This window comes from Phycodurus eques, chromosome 8 (genome assembly GCF_024500275.1).
Source record: "Phycodurus eques isolate BA_2022a chromosome 8, UOR_Pequ_1.1, whole genome shotgun sequence".
In the NCBI taxonomy this organism is placed as follows: domain Eukaryota; kingdom Metazoa; phylum Chordata; class Actinopteri; order Syngnathiformes; family Syngnathidae; genus Phycodurus; species Phycodurus eques.
This window is the reverse complement of record NC_084532.1, coordinates 20,191,622-20,204,777: the sequence shown is the minus strand read 5'-3', so window position 1 is coordinate 20,204,777 and position 13,156 is coordinate 20,191,622. Positions and strand designations below refer to the sequence as shown.

Genomic DNA, 13,156 nt, shown 5'->3' with positions numbered 1-13,156 from the left:
AATTGTATTTTTGAACATTATAAACATTTAAAACATGTTTATAAGCTGTTTTTTTCTTTGTTTTTAAATGCGTTTAATCATGTGAAGCATATTGCGTTACCTTGTGTATGAAATGTGCTATATAAATAAATTTTCTTTGTTTTGCTTTGCTTTGCTCAAAGGCAAAATGAAGTTTGAAGTGATGGAATTGTACAGTACAGTCTTTCTACAGCCAGCAGAGAAAGATTCCACTTCTTAAATTTTCACATGGTCAGTAGAGGGTATCTCCACTTTTTGAAATCAAAATTGTATCACTCATTTGCATCAGTGGTGTACAGTAAGCCATTAAATGCCTCTTTCAGAAACTAAGAATATTACATGTTAATGCTTCCTTGTCCAAAAATTTGTAAATGATGTAATCTGGTAAAAAAATAAAACAAAACAAAACGTAAAAAACTGCAATTTTCAAGAATGAAACTCATTTCACTCAAATTGTATGCTTCAATCAATTAAAAAACAAGAACTTTAAAAATGTACTTTTAATGGGTTTCATTTGGCCAAAAGTGGCCACGATAGAGCCAAAGGGTCCATTCGTATATTTAAAGCATTAAAATAGGAAATTATAAAATTAAATTTTTGTCTGATTTTGTAATTCCCACCTTTGGGAAGGTTTGCATTAATACAGCTAAAATGGTAAATAAATAAATACATGTAAAGGAAACGAGGTGGCCAGCATATAGCCCAGAGGGTTAAAGTCTGTTGTCCCATATTAAATATGCATTTTTATCAAAGTGAACCCTAAGAACTCAAAACAGTTGGTTCAATGACTCAAATTTACTGTAAATACGGAGGAAAATGGGGTCCATAGGACCAACAAAAAGGAAAGTACCCAAACAAAAAACAGATAGTGTGCTTACCTTCTCCTGGTACTGTCGCCTGGACGAGTCCAGAGACTGGATGAGTGCGGTGGCGTGGCCAATGAACATGGCGTAGCAGGTGGCCCCTACGATCATACTGAGCATGGTGAGCCAAATGTCCGACATGCTCTCGGGGGCTTGGCGTCCGTAGCCGATGCACAGCATGTGACTCATGGCCTTGAAGAGCGCAAAGGAGTAGAGCTCGCTCCACGTGTCGTTCTGGAAGGGAACGGAAAGGCAAGCAGCCTACTTGTGACGGATACGACAAACACCTTGAATATCTACCAACGCACCACAGCGAACCCCAACATACAGTAGTCGTGGTTTGGCATTCACAAATTTGCCTGTTTGCAGATTTTTGTGGCCTCTTTGCTTGGCTGAAAAACGCACCCATTTGCTGGTTTTGTGCTCATGGCGAAGTAGAGCTGCACAATTAATTGAATTTTTATCATGACCACGATCTTGGCTGCCACAATTAAATTAACCTCATAGTTGGCGATTTTAAATGTAAAATGAGGGCACTGCTGCATATGAAGCACTTTCCCAACTAATAGTCAGACAACCTTCATTAAGCTGCCTAAACAACAAGTGAGCGTGTGATAAAACCCTGTTTTCCCTCGATGGTACTAGGACTACTAAATCCTGTAGTTTCTTTTCCTCCGCGTATAGCAACTTGATTCGGTGCAAAGTGGCACATAAAATGCTCATTTTAGCCATCCACATTTTTCTGAGAGCTGTGAAGAAACAACCAAAGACAACAGTCAGTGACTTCACTGCCAACCTCCACAGGGCAGGTGTGAAGGTATCACAATCTACTGTTCAAAGAAGACTTTGAGAGAAGAACTATACAGGCCATACCACAAGATGCAAAACACTCATCAGCAAAAAGAATCGGAAGGCCAAATTGGATTTTGCACAAAAGTACAGAGATGAGCCACAAAAGTTTTGGAACAAAGTTTTATGGACTGATAAGACCAAGATTAACCTCTACCTAAAGTGATGGACAGGCCAAAGTATGGAGAAAGAAAGGATCTGGTTATGATACAAAACACACAAGCTAGACTGTGAAGCATGGTGGAGGTAATGTCATGGCTTGGGCTTGCATGGCTGCTTCTGGAACGGGCTCACTGGTCTTTATTGATGACGTACTGTCACTCAGGATGGTAGCAGCAGAATGAATTCTGAAGTCTACAAAACCACTTTGTCTGGCAATTTACAGAAAAATGCATCAAAACTAATCGTGTGAGCGTAAGTCTAAAAACCTCAATTAGAAGTAACTCTTTACAGATTAATCATTCCTTTATTAGTGGTGCTAGAGTATGTTAACTTCAGGTTTCCCTAAAACTGACAACATCTATTAAAGTCACAAAATGTTTTTCTTTTAGACCAACTAACATAGTAAATTCACTTCCTTTATACCGAACATATTTTGACCTGACACCAATGACTGAGTGGTTAGCACGACTGCCACACAGTTATGATTTTTGGGTTTGAGTCTCAGTTTTGATGTTCTCCCTGTGCTTGGGTGGGTTTTGTCCTCCTATATTCCAAAAACATGACTGGATGGTTCATTGAAGACGCGAAATTGCCCATAAAGGTGAATGTGCATATGAATGCTTGTTTGTCTTTATGTGCCCTGCACAAACAAATAAACAAACAAATGGAATATTCCATTTCCACCTTGTTGGCATACAAAGGCCGCTCTTCAGCGCATCGCAACGAACGTCATTTTGCATACCATTCAGGTTGGGCGAGCAACTATCTTGGGTGATAAATATTTGGGTCTCTACTCCAACACTAAGGCTTGAGACGCCTACTATTACCCATGAAGTGATGAAGCCTGTTTGATGAGAGGCGGCAATCAGAAGAGTCCAGTTGCGATCGAGTCAACGCCCCGAAAGAATAACTGAAAATATTCACAGGTCTGTGCCATTTGATTGACTGGTGACCAGTCCAGGGTATTCCTCTTGCCCAAAGTCACCTGTGATAGGCTCCAGCTCCCCCGTGACCCGAATAAGGACAAGCCCTATAGAAAATGGATGCAAGGACCTACGCCTGCCTCCTATGGCACTCTCGATTACTCATTGTGAAACCAGGAAGTCATGATTTCAAGAGTACTGTCTCTGAAAGTATTGGTGATTGTTTGGTTGGAGACCCGAACCATCATCATCATAATCATCATCATCATCATCACCACATGCAGCTTTGTCTTGACAAGGGAGAGCGGGAAGAAGCGCTAATGAGACGAGCGTACATCTGTCTGCTCTAGTTTGCCTCGATTGGTGCGAATTTCCCCCGTCGTGGGTTCATTAAACAAGAGGAAGGCCTCCATTGGCACCACTCACCCCGATATTGTACAAACATCTGCGGTTCACACACCGTTTTAGCATGCACCCATTACAGTGACAAATATTTGGTACAAAGCCAATTAATTAAATAAATTGGGTGTTCAAATGTGGTAAGCATGCTGATTCACCCTCCTGCTGGATAAACAACATTAAGAGATGACCATAGCATACAAAAACTCTATGGATGTAAACATATTTGGAGAGCATCGCATTGCATGTATAAGACGCATACATGTGATTAGACTGCATAATTTATTTGAGAATACAATGCTTGAATATGAGTAATATGCAGTCACTGTGTGTGGTGGTCCCCACAAGTGACATCCAGAACATTGCTCTGTCTGCAACATGAAAAATGGTATGTGTGTGAACATTTGGACATTGAGAATGTTCTCATTAAACACCATGTTTCGACTAATGCTTTCTTTTATGCCATTAAATGAACTTAAATTTAAGGTTTTTTTCTAAAATAACTTATTTGACTTGTATCTATGTCAATAAACACTTAAATGTAAATCAAATATATGAGTAATGAACAGTCAAAGAGTTCATACATTTTTTGGGGACACTGAGAAAATAAAAATGCATTACATTGCAATTAGGATAGAGAAAGTGAGATTTCTTCTTTTTTTTAAATGTTACAACTCAGGCAATGTTTGCACAGTATCTTGCTAGAATAACAACTGTTAAACACTAAGAATTGTATTACAGTTCCATCCATCCATCTTTATCCAGCAGAGTACAAAAAAACAGCTTGGCTGATGAACCAATTGCTGCTTCACCAAGTCTACTGTGGTAAATTTATAGTACAGGTGCCTTCACTTAATTTTACGGAACATAACAGTTACTGGAGTAAAAGTTCTATATATATATGGTGTATATATATTTGGTGTCTAAGACACAGAGGAGGTGCTGCAGGAGTTTGTTTTTAAAAAGGTGCATTTTAATTAGAAATTTTAAAATAATAATGTAATTTGTTATTACGATGGTTATTTCACTATGCATTTTTTAAGTAAAGTTTTATTGTGTCCAGCACTTTGTTACCGCTGTCATTGTTTTTTTTTTAAGTGCTCTTTAAATAAAGGTGAGTTGAGGCAAGTTGGCCTTGGAGGAGGTCTGTACCTGTGGCGTTATGAGGAATGGCACTCTGCTGCAATATGATTGGCCGCTGTATACCGGTAGGACATGCCCTACTGCCTCCAGACAGGAAAAGAAATATGTGACTTCAGTGTGACGGTGTTATTCCGAATCCCACTAATCATTACCCACCTTAACCCTAGCGCTAGCCCATCCTCACCCACACTAACCCGTCCGTAGCCCTAACCCTAACCCTAATTTACACATATATGGAGCGGTCATCTCGTTAAATCTGCATAGCCTGCCCTGCCGCGATGCAGGAGCCGATCATTTTGCAGAGAGGCGTTTCCTGCGTAGAACATGAGTGGGATTCCTAATAACGTGTACTCGACTAAGAGCCAGTCTAGTTTACTTTGTGACTTTCAATATTTTATAAAATATTATCATTTGTCATTATCAGTCACACTGCATTATAATACAGTCTCATTATTTAACTTTTTTGAGCATTTCATTATCATTATGTCACATCAATTAATTTATGTATTTAATTAATGAGTACAGATAAGAGAGGCACATACTGTATATCACTAGCTATTAATTTGTTTTTTGATAGACTCTTAGGAGGATTCCTTTGGCTGAGGAGTATGTATAATGAAATAAAAACACTCATTGTGCTCATTGTGTTGGCTGTTTTCTTTTGACTGAATGTCTAATTTATTTCAATTTCAGATAATCCATTTAGATGGCAGCACAATGGCAGTATGTGACATCTATGATGTATGATAGGGTGATACACAAGAGTGTGTGTGTGTGTGTGTGTGTGTGTGTGTGACAGGGTGCAGACTAAGTCTAAAACCAGCAACAGAGATCTTATCTTGCTTGGCAGAGCTCCATTTAGAGTTTTAATACATTAAGCGCTTGTGAACTACATTGAGAGTCATTGTTTAAAAGTGACATGTTTCTATCTATTATTCAAACGCGTCCAGCAACCACACAATAAATGATGGGAAAAGAATGAATAAACACCAGGTAAAGTGCACAAGATTCAACAAAACGGTTAATACAAATGAAATCAATCAACAGATTCCAACTCAATCAAGAACAAAATGTGTGTTTAGTCAGATATAATGACGTGTCCAAACCATTGAAGTCTGCTCTCTCTAACTTTGTCTCCAAAACATCGAACCTTGGCTGTCCCTCTGATGAGCTCATTTCTAATCCTATCCAAGCTGGTCACTCCGAGAGCGAACCTCAACATCTACATTTCCGCCCCCTCCAGCTCTGCTTCTTGTTGTCTCTAATCCGTACATCATGGCTGGCCTCACCACTGTTTTCTAAACTTTGCCCTTCGTCCTAGCAGTACACCGTCTCTCACCAAAACTCAGTCAGGAAAGGCGCCAGGTCACCCTAATGGGGAGAAACGCTATATAGAAAATGGATTGATGGATGTATGGAAGTATCAAAGAACACATACCAGCACTTCATTGAACACTAAAGTCTTTCTCCTACTTAATAGTCCCAACTGCTGTTCGTTAGTAATTGCATGAATGGAGGATTTTTGCACACAAGTGGGCGGGTCCAGGTTTGCATCTATTGTATGTCATTGAGAACAAGGCCAAACAAAAACAGCACAAGTGCAACCCCCCACCAAGGCCAAACAATCTTAATTTGGATCGATACCAAATTAAACATCTTCATATAGTAGATTTACTCCTCACGCATATGTAGTTATACGTTGCGACGAGCGCCTTCTTTTTTTAATCATGCTTTAATAACAGTACCATCGATCGACTGATTCCAACTCCAGAACAAAACTTGGGTGTCATTTGGGAGTCCCGTGCTATTACGATATTAAGCCCGAACACTTACTGCTTCTGAAATATTGCACTTTGAAGCAAGAAATTGCTGTCCATCATTTCCAATTAAATTACTCTGATTACCACTCGTAGTAAACAGGCTCCCTCTAGTGGTACACAAAATAATCACTCAATTAAATGTTAAAACTGTACCTGTTAGAACAGTTGCTTTGTTTTTTTCTAATCCAGTACAATAGATTCGTTAAGTACAGTTCAGTTGTATTTAACTTTTAGAGACTCACTAAAGTCATTTTCGTGTTTTTTCCCCTAAATACATTAAATATGTCTGAAGGTCAATGCTGAAAACATGTACAAAGACAGAGAAGAATGTAGTACTGAATTGTTGAAACATAGCATTAAACTGTTTTTTTACCATCTAAATTGTCCAGATTATTTTGGGTGGGGCTAAAACGGGGGCGCACTGATGCAAACAGGGAACAGCATGAGTCGCGCCTCCCCCACTATATAATTGCCAAGTGCCCATTCATTCAAATTTGTCCAGCTTGTTAACAATACTCTTCTCTGTGGTGTGTCAAATACATTTTTTGGTCAGTTTACTGGGCCTTTAAGTAGAATACATTTGCATTTTTAGAATGGTTTGTTTTCAAACATTTATTTGGGTAACATTTTTATGGAAATTTTCTGTTCAATTGAATCATTAAGTTTGTGTTGTGTTGTGTTTAAACTGCATAATGTTACACCGATGTATTTTTTGAGAATAAAAACTCTTGTTTTTTTTTTTGTTTTTTTTAATTAAAACTACCTAAAACAGACTGTATTCTAATGTTGCTCATTATGGTAGTACAAGGGGAGCCAAGGATTTTTTTGAGGTGGTACTTGGTGGAAAAAAAAAAAAAAAAAAAAAAAAGAGAGAATCGCTGTCGTAAGTGAAACCATCTCCATTGGCTAAAGTTAAAAAATATTTCTGGGTAAAAAGAGGAGCTACTGAGACAAATTTGGCGAGCTCAGACCCAAATGTACATTTTGACCAGTATGAAAACGTCTTCCAAAGGTTTCCTTGAACACCCTCAAAATGATCATTTATTACTCCTAATAGGAAAAACAACTAAGAAACAACACCAACGCCTGAATTGCGAAAGGGGGGAAAAAAGTTGGCACACTGCAAATACTGATAATCAGCATTACTTCACTAAGCCCAAACGCTTACTGCTTCCCAAATATTGGACTTCGAAGCAAAAAAAAGGGCAGTGATGTCACAGCATGACCAGAAGATGATCATTGTCACTCAGATTGCTGTGGTCTCGATGTTGCTCAAAGCCTTTTTATACTTCCGCCAAGCACAAGGGTGAGAAGCGTTGCTTGACTTGAAACCGAGTACACATTGAGGACACTGTGGACATGCATGGTGCCAAATGTTCCGGTGATTGTTGCTGAAACATAAATATTAAAACAGCATTCTAATGAGTATTTTGGATGGGCTGTGCTTTATACTGATTATCTGAGACTGCTTGTTAACTGCCAGAATCTCTTCGCATTGGACGCGTTACAAAATCTGTGTGGCGAGGCTCATTTCAACTCAGTGACAGTCATTATTTCTGCAGTTTTCCCACAGACATGAATCGAAAGTAGTCGCACACTGAATGTTTCCTTGAAGTACTAAAGCTGAGCGGGAGGCTTCAAAAATACCTCAGTAATGATGAGTTGCTGCTTATTTAAGCAATAGTACTGGAGTTGTAATGGTCTTTCTATGAGAAAATTGTAAATTCGACTGTAAGTACAGATGGTCCAGTATGAAAATTACGATTATCATGAGACAAACGATCATGATTACCATTGATATTACTAAACATAATTTCAACCAAATGCAAATAACAACACCTAAAGTAAATTATCCAAGACCCTACAAAAAGTTATGAAAACGACTAAGGCGACAGTGACAAGAGTTAAGTGGTGGGACTAAAATAATAATAATAATCCACCTAATTTTGGTCAATGACTAGACGTAGATATGTATATATGATGTTTAGATAAAGTATGTAACATGTATGTGATATAATATGTAGACAATAGATATGTACACAAACGTCATTCTGGACATGAAGGGGGTGAACATCTGACGACATCTGCAAGAAAGTCTCTGAGTCAACAAAAGTTTCTAACAACACCAGAATAAGCGACGTGGATTTTTTTTTATGCTTCATGAGAGGGGTCTGAAAATATAGCGACAAAGGCAATGAATTGGAAACACTGTGTTTACTCTCTTAAAGGTGCCACGCACACACAACAGGAAGATTCATGCTAATACAGTAACAGTACCACGGATAATTAAAATTGAAATGTTGTCATTATAGGATATACAAATTTAACTTTTACCAGTACTTACCACCATCTTGTTGAGTGACACCCAACAATCAGAGGGGAAGTCCTGCAGCATGGGCACCAGGAACTGCAAGCAGCCATCCCAGTGGCACAGCAGCAGCATCATGCCAATCAGGTTGAATATTCGCATCACAGCACTCGCCAGGTCGTACGTCATGTGGAAGATCTGGCGAGAGGAAGTCAATTATTCATTTGTGTAAGTTGTCGGGACTTGACAAACCCCATAGCGATGTTATCTGCTGCTACGGCAGATCACGACACGACGACTAAAAATAAATGGTTTGATGAAATATAATATTAAATACAATTAAAATAAAAACTGGTGACTGCATTAGGATACAGAGGGTTTTTTTTATATTTTCCTATATTTGTCGTGTAATTTAAATGGGAATTAATTCCTTCGAGTGCAAAAACAAAGGTGTTAAAAATGTGTGTGTATTAATTAAAATAATAATAATAATATTTTTTTACCAAAACAATACATCCATCTATCCATCCATTTTCTGAGCCGCTTATCCTCACTAGGGTCGCGGGCGTGCTGGAGCCTTTCCCAGCTGTCATCGGGCAGGAGGCGGGGTACACCCTGAACTGGTTGCCAGCCAATCGCAGGGCACATACAAACAGACAACCATTCGCACTCACAGTCACACCTACGGGAAATTTAGAGTCTCCAATTTATGCATGTTTTTGGGATGTGGGAGGAAACCGGAGTGCCCGGAGAAAACCCACGCAGGCACGGGGAGAACATGCAAACTCCACACAGTCGGGGCCGGGGATTGGACCCGGGTCGTCAGAGCTGTGAGGCTGATGCTCTAACCAGTCGTCCACCGTGCCGCCCAAAACAATACAAAATATATTAAATATATAATGGAAATTTAGGTAAAAAAAATAAATTCATAAAAGTACAAAAGTGCAAAAATGAAAGGACAGTCGGTGCCTTGAGATATGAGTTTAATTTGTTCCATGACCGCACTTGTAACTCAAACCACAAATATCGCAAATCCACTGAAAAGAATAGAGATGCCATTAATCCATTCCAAACTCACCATAAACATAAAAAAATTTATGTGTTTTAAGGAGAAAAAAAAGCACTCTATAATAATGTACTTTATAAAACATACAGTAATTACGTACAGTAATTAAATAGAATTAAGTACCAAAACAAGGCAGACAGATTTACTGTGCATGGGCATCTGTACAGTATAGATGGCTGAGCTCATCTCAGCTCTTTGCAGAGGACAAAGAATGTATGACTGTGAGTACTGTTACTGTATATTGAATGTCTAAATAAGTTGCTGCACTGCTTGTGTTCAGATATCAGTTGCTTTAACAGTTATATATGCGCTTCCCATTGTGTTTTAGCATTAGCATTAAGCTAGCGGATGAGAGGCTAAGCTATGTGCTTGTTTTATTCTCCTACTTTTATGTTTAGTCCCACAGTAAACTTTAAGTAGGAGAGGTACGAAACAGTCACGCTGCTTTTTTTGATGAATTGTTCACTATTTGCCAAAGTGTTGCGTATTGTGAAGTGAGTTGAGGCGCTACCCTCCACTACACAGCACTTTTATCTCACGTTTGCGCTCGCAAGTGAAAGCAAAAAAAAATTATTGGCCAAATGACGGCTCATATCTGGAAAAAGTCGTAAGTCACTCATATCTCAAGTCACCACTACACTTCTACACAATCAGTAAACTGTGGTATCGGTGCATCCCTTGTACTGTACATGTAAAAGTTGTAAAAGCAACAAACAGTTACCATTTTGTGTTCTTTATCATGAATTTATGAACAGCACATTATCGCAATTCACAGACCCCTCGTGTACTTCTATTTTCAGACAGCGTGCTTCCTTCACTCTTTTGAGGTTCTCAAGATGCAGTGACAAAAGGGAGACCTGGCCGGCATCCCCTGACATGATTAATGCAGCTCTTTCACAAATAGACCGGCACCTCCTCTACTTCCCTCACGATATTAGAACAGAGAGCGGTCATGTGTCAATGTCACACTAAAATCTGGGTCAGAATATACTACTAGCCAACATAGGCACAATTGCAATAGGCTTCTGTCACACTCAAAGTAAAACATATGAGCTGCCTCAAGATCACGAACACACAATTACTTAAAGTTACTTGGAAACAAAAATACAAATATACTCTGGAGTAATGAGCCACATGCTGCTTCACCAAGTCTAAAGACACTCGAGTTATTATCTGATCACATGAAGCAGCCTGTTCTGGAAAATTTCCATTCCAATCATCACTTTTACTTACTGTACACACACGCACACGCACACGTACATTCCCTCGCTTCATCCTAAGACAAATGCATCCTCTCGCCAGCAAGTGAAGAGCTCGTATGAAAAGAGCTTCCTGCCTCAGGAAATTGCTGCGCTTATTCCCGACAATGCTTATCGCGGCCTCTGCCTGGACAAGCCACCAACACACACACACGCAGATAAATCAACCTCTTTCAAAAATATGAAATAATACATCAGCAGGCACTACGACCCAATCTTCAGTTCTGGTCGGGCCCCGAATTGGAAAATACAGTCGGTGACTTACACCCGCAGACCAGGAGATTTACCCTCACACACATACCAACCAAACAACATTTGGAGGCGCAACATATGCTACTGTATTTATTTATTTTTTATTCAACCACAGTGTGGCTTGAATGTCAAGGAACGATGCATATTGCCCTCGCTGCTGTAGCTTAAAATATAACCGTAAAAACAGAAGAAACGGGTGAGAAATAAAGGACAAAGTGTGGCTATTTGACAGGTTCATGACAACGATCGCCCCATAAATAGACTGGACTTGTGCATTACGGCGACAGAGACTCTCCACGCTTTGCTTTTCAGTGCATATCAAAATAGAGAAAGTTATAACAGTGACTTTTATCTCGTAATGTAAACATTTTGTTCTTGTTTATTTCCTCGTGGCTACGTTCTTGCAAAAAGTGTTTTCTTGTAATCTAAGTAATGTGTCTTCAAATATTATGACCTTATAAAATGATGACTTTTTAACCTCATAATGTCACTGCTTTTTCTGGTAAAATAAAGATATTTTAATAGTGTTACCGTGTGAACGAATGATTGTTTGTTTATATGTGCCCTGTGATTGGCTGGCGACCAGTTCGGGGTGTACTCCGCCTCTCGCCCGAAGATAGCTGGAATAGGCTCCGGCACGCCCGAGACCCTTGTGAGGATAAAGCGGTACAGAAAATGGATGCATAGATATTATGCCCTGTAAATTTACAACTTGTTCTCTTTTTCTTTGGTAGGCTAATATGGTAGTATTAGGAAAAACAATGTAATTCTTAGAACTGTTTTCCTCAAAATATAACATTTTCCCATAATGTAACTACATTATTCTCGGAATGTATTATATATTTTTTTTTTAAACATGCAGTTGTATGAACATTTCTTTCCTAAAATTTATACTTTTTATTTCAAAACAAGGACTTTTTCATGACATATTTGTTAATATTGCAGGTTTTATATCATGTGTTGCCAAACCACTCAGAACTGATTGGAGCTGATGTGATGCATGTACTCAGGTTCATGTAGTTGTTTGTGTGAGATGAAGACAGTAATCAGGCTTCTCCCCGAGCTCAAATTACTGCTGGATAATTAAAAGACTGTGTGGTTGTTTTCAGTGATTCATAGAAGCTCGGTTAGCCTGAAAAGGAAAAGATGTGATTTATATTTAATCACACACAAACACGCGCGCACTGTGCAGTGGGGTTAATTGTGTTTATGTAGCATAATGATGCATCTTAGCTACTGTAGTGTGTTAGTGGATATGGCTTCAAGGTAGATATGGAAAGTCTACACACCCCTATTCGAATGCCATTTTTTTCCATCCATCCATTTTCTGAGCCGCTTATCCTCACTAGGGTCGCGGGCGTGCTGGAGCCTATCCCAGCTGTCATCGGGCAGGAGGCTGGGTACACCCTGAACTGGTTGCCAGCCAATCGCAGGGCACATACAAACAAACAACCATTCTAGTCAAATGAATGGTTTTCATTCATTCGCACTCACAGTCACACCTACAGGCAATTTAGAGTTGTCAATTAACTTACCACGCATGTTTTTAGGATGTGGGAGGAAACCGGAGTGCCTGGAGAAAGGTAATGTGGTTGCAAAGGTGTACACACCCGCTTATAACTGGGAACGTGGTTGTGTTCTAAACAGTCACATTCAAACTCTTGTTAAATGGGAGTCAGCACAAAGCTGACAAAATTTAAACTGATTTAAATCCCCAAATAAAGTTAAGCTGCTGTAGTAGACTTTTTATATCCACCATAGCCTCAACTTTTACATTGACTTGATATTTCTGATGGGCTTTGACAATAACACAAGATGACACAAAGTCATTCATCAGAGAGACAAGCTTTGTCAGGTGCTGCTGCTCTTTTAGTTAGCAACAGAGTTCAAACGGTCACAGCAGTTGTGATGGACATTTACCAGAGCAGGCTGCTACATGTGATCAGATAATAATGTTTTTGTCTGGAGACATGGTGAAGCAGCATGTGACTCATTGCCTCATGGCTATTTGTGGACAACCTGTTCCAAGTAACTGTCAACAATTGTGTGCTTGGGATCATGAGGCAGCTCAAGCTAAGTACAGTCACAGCAGCG

The 13,156-nt window shown here is 39.3% G+C and overlaps 1 protein-coding gene across 1 annotated transcript in view; it reads right to left on the bottom strand.

Annotated features, from left to right (window-relative positions):
• The window catches only part of hcn2b (hyperpolarization activated cyclic nucleotide-gated potassium channel 2b), a 34,503-nt gene that overhangs the window by 18,244 nt on the left and 3,103 nt on the right, over positions 1-13,156 (bottom strand). The window contains exons 3-4 of the mRNA XM_061683142.1: positions 8,522-8,683; positions 897-1,115 (exon numbers count right to left, since the gene is read on the bottom strand). Coding sequence (XP_061539126.1) covers positions 897-1,115; positions 8,522-8,683 — 381 coding nt within the window. The remainder of the gene's footprint in view (positions 1-896; positions 1,116-8,521; positions 8,684-13,156) is intronic.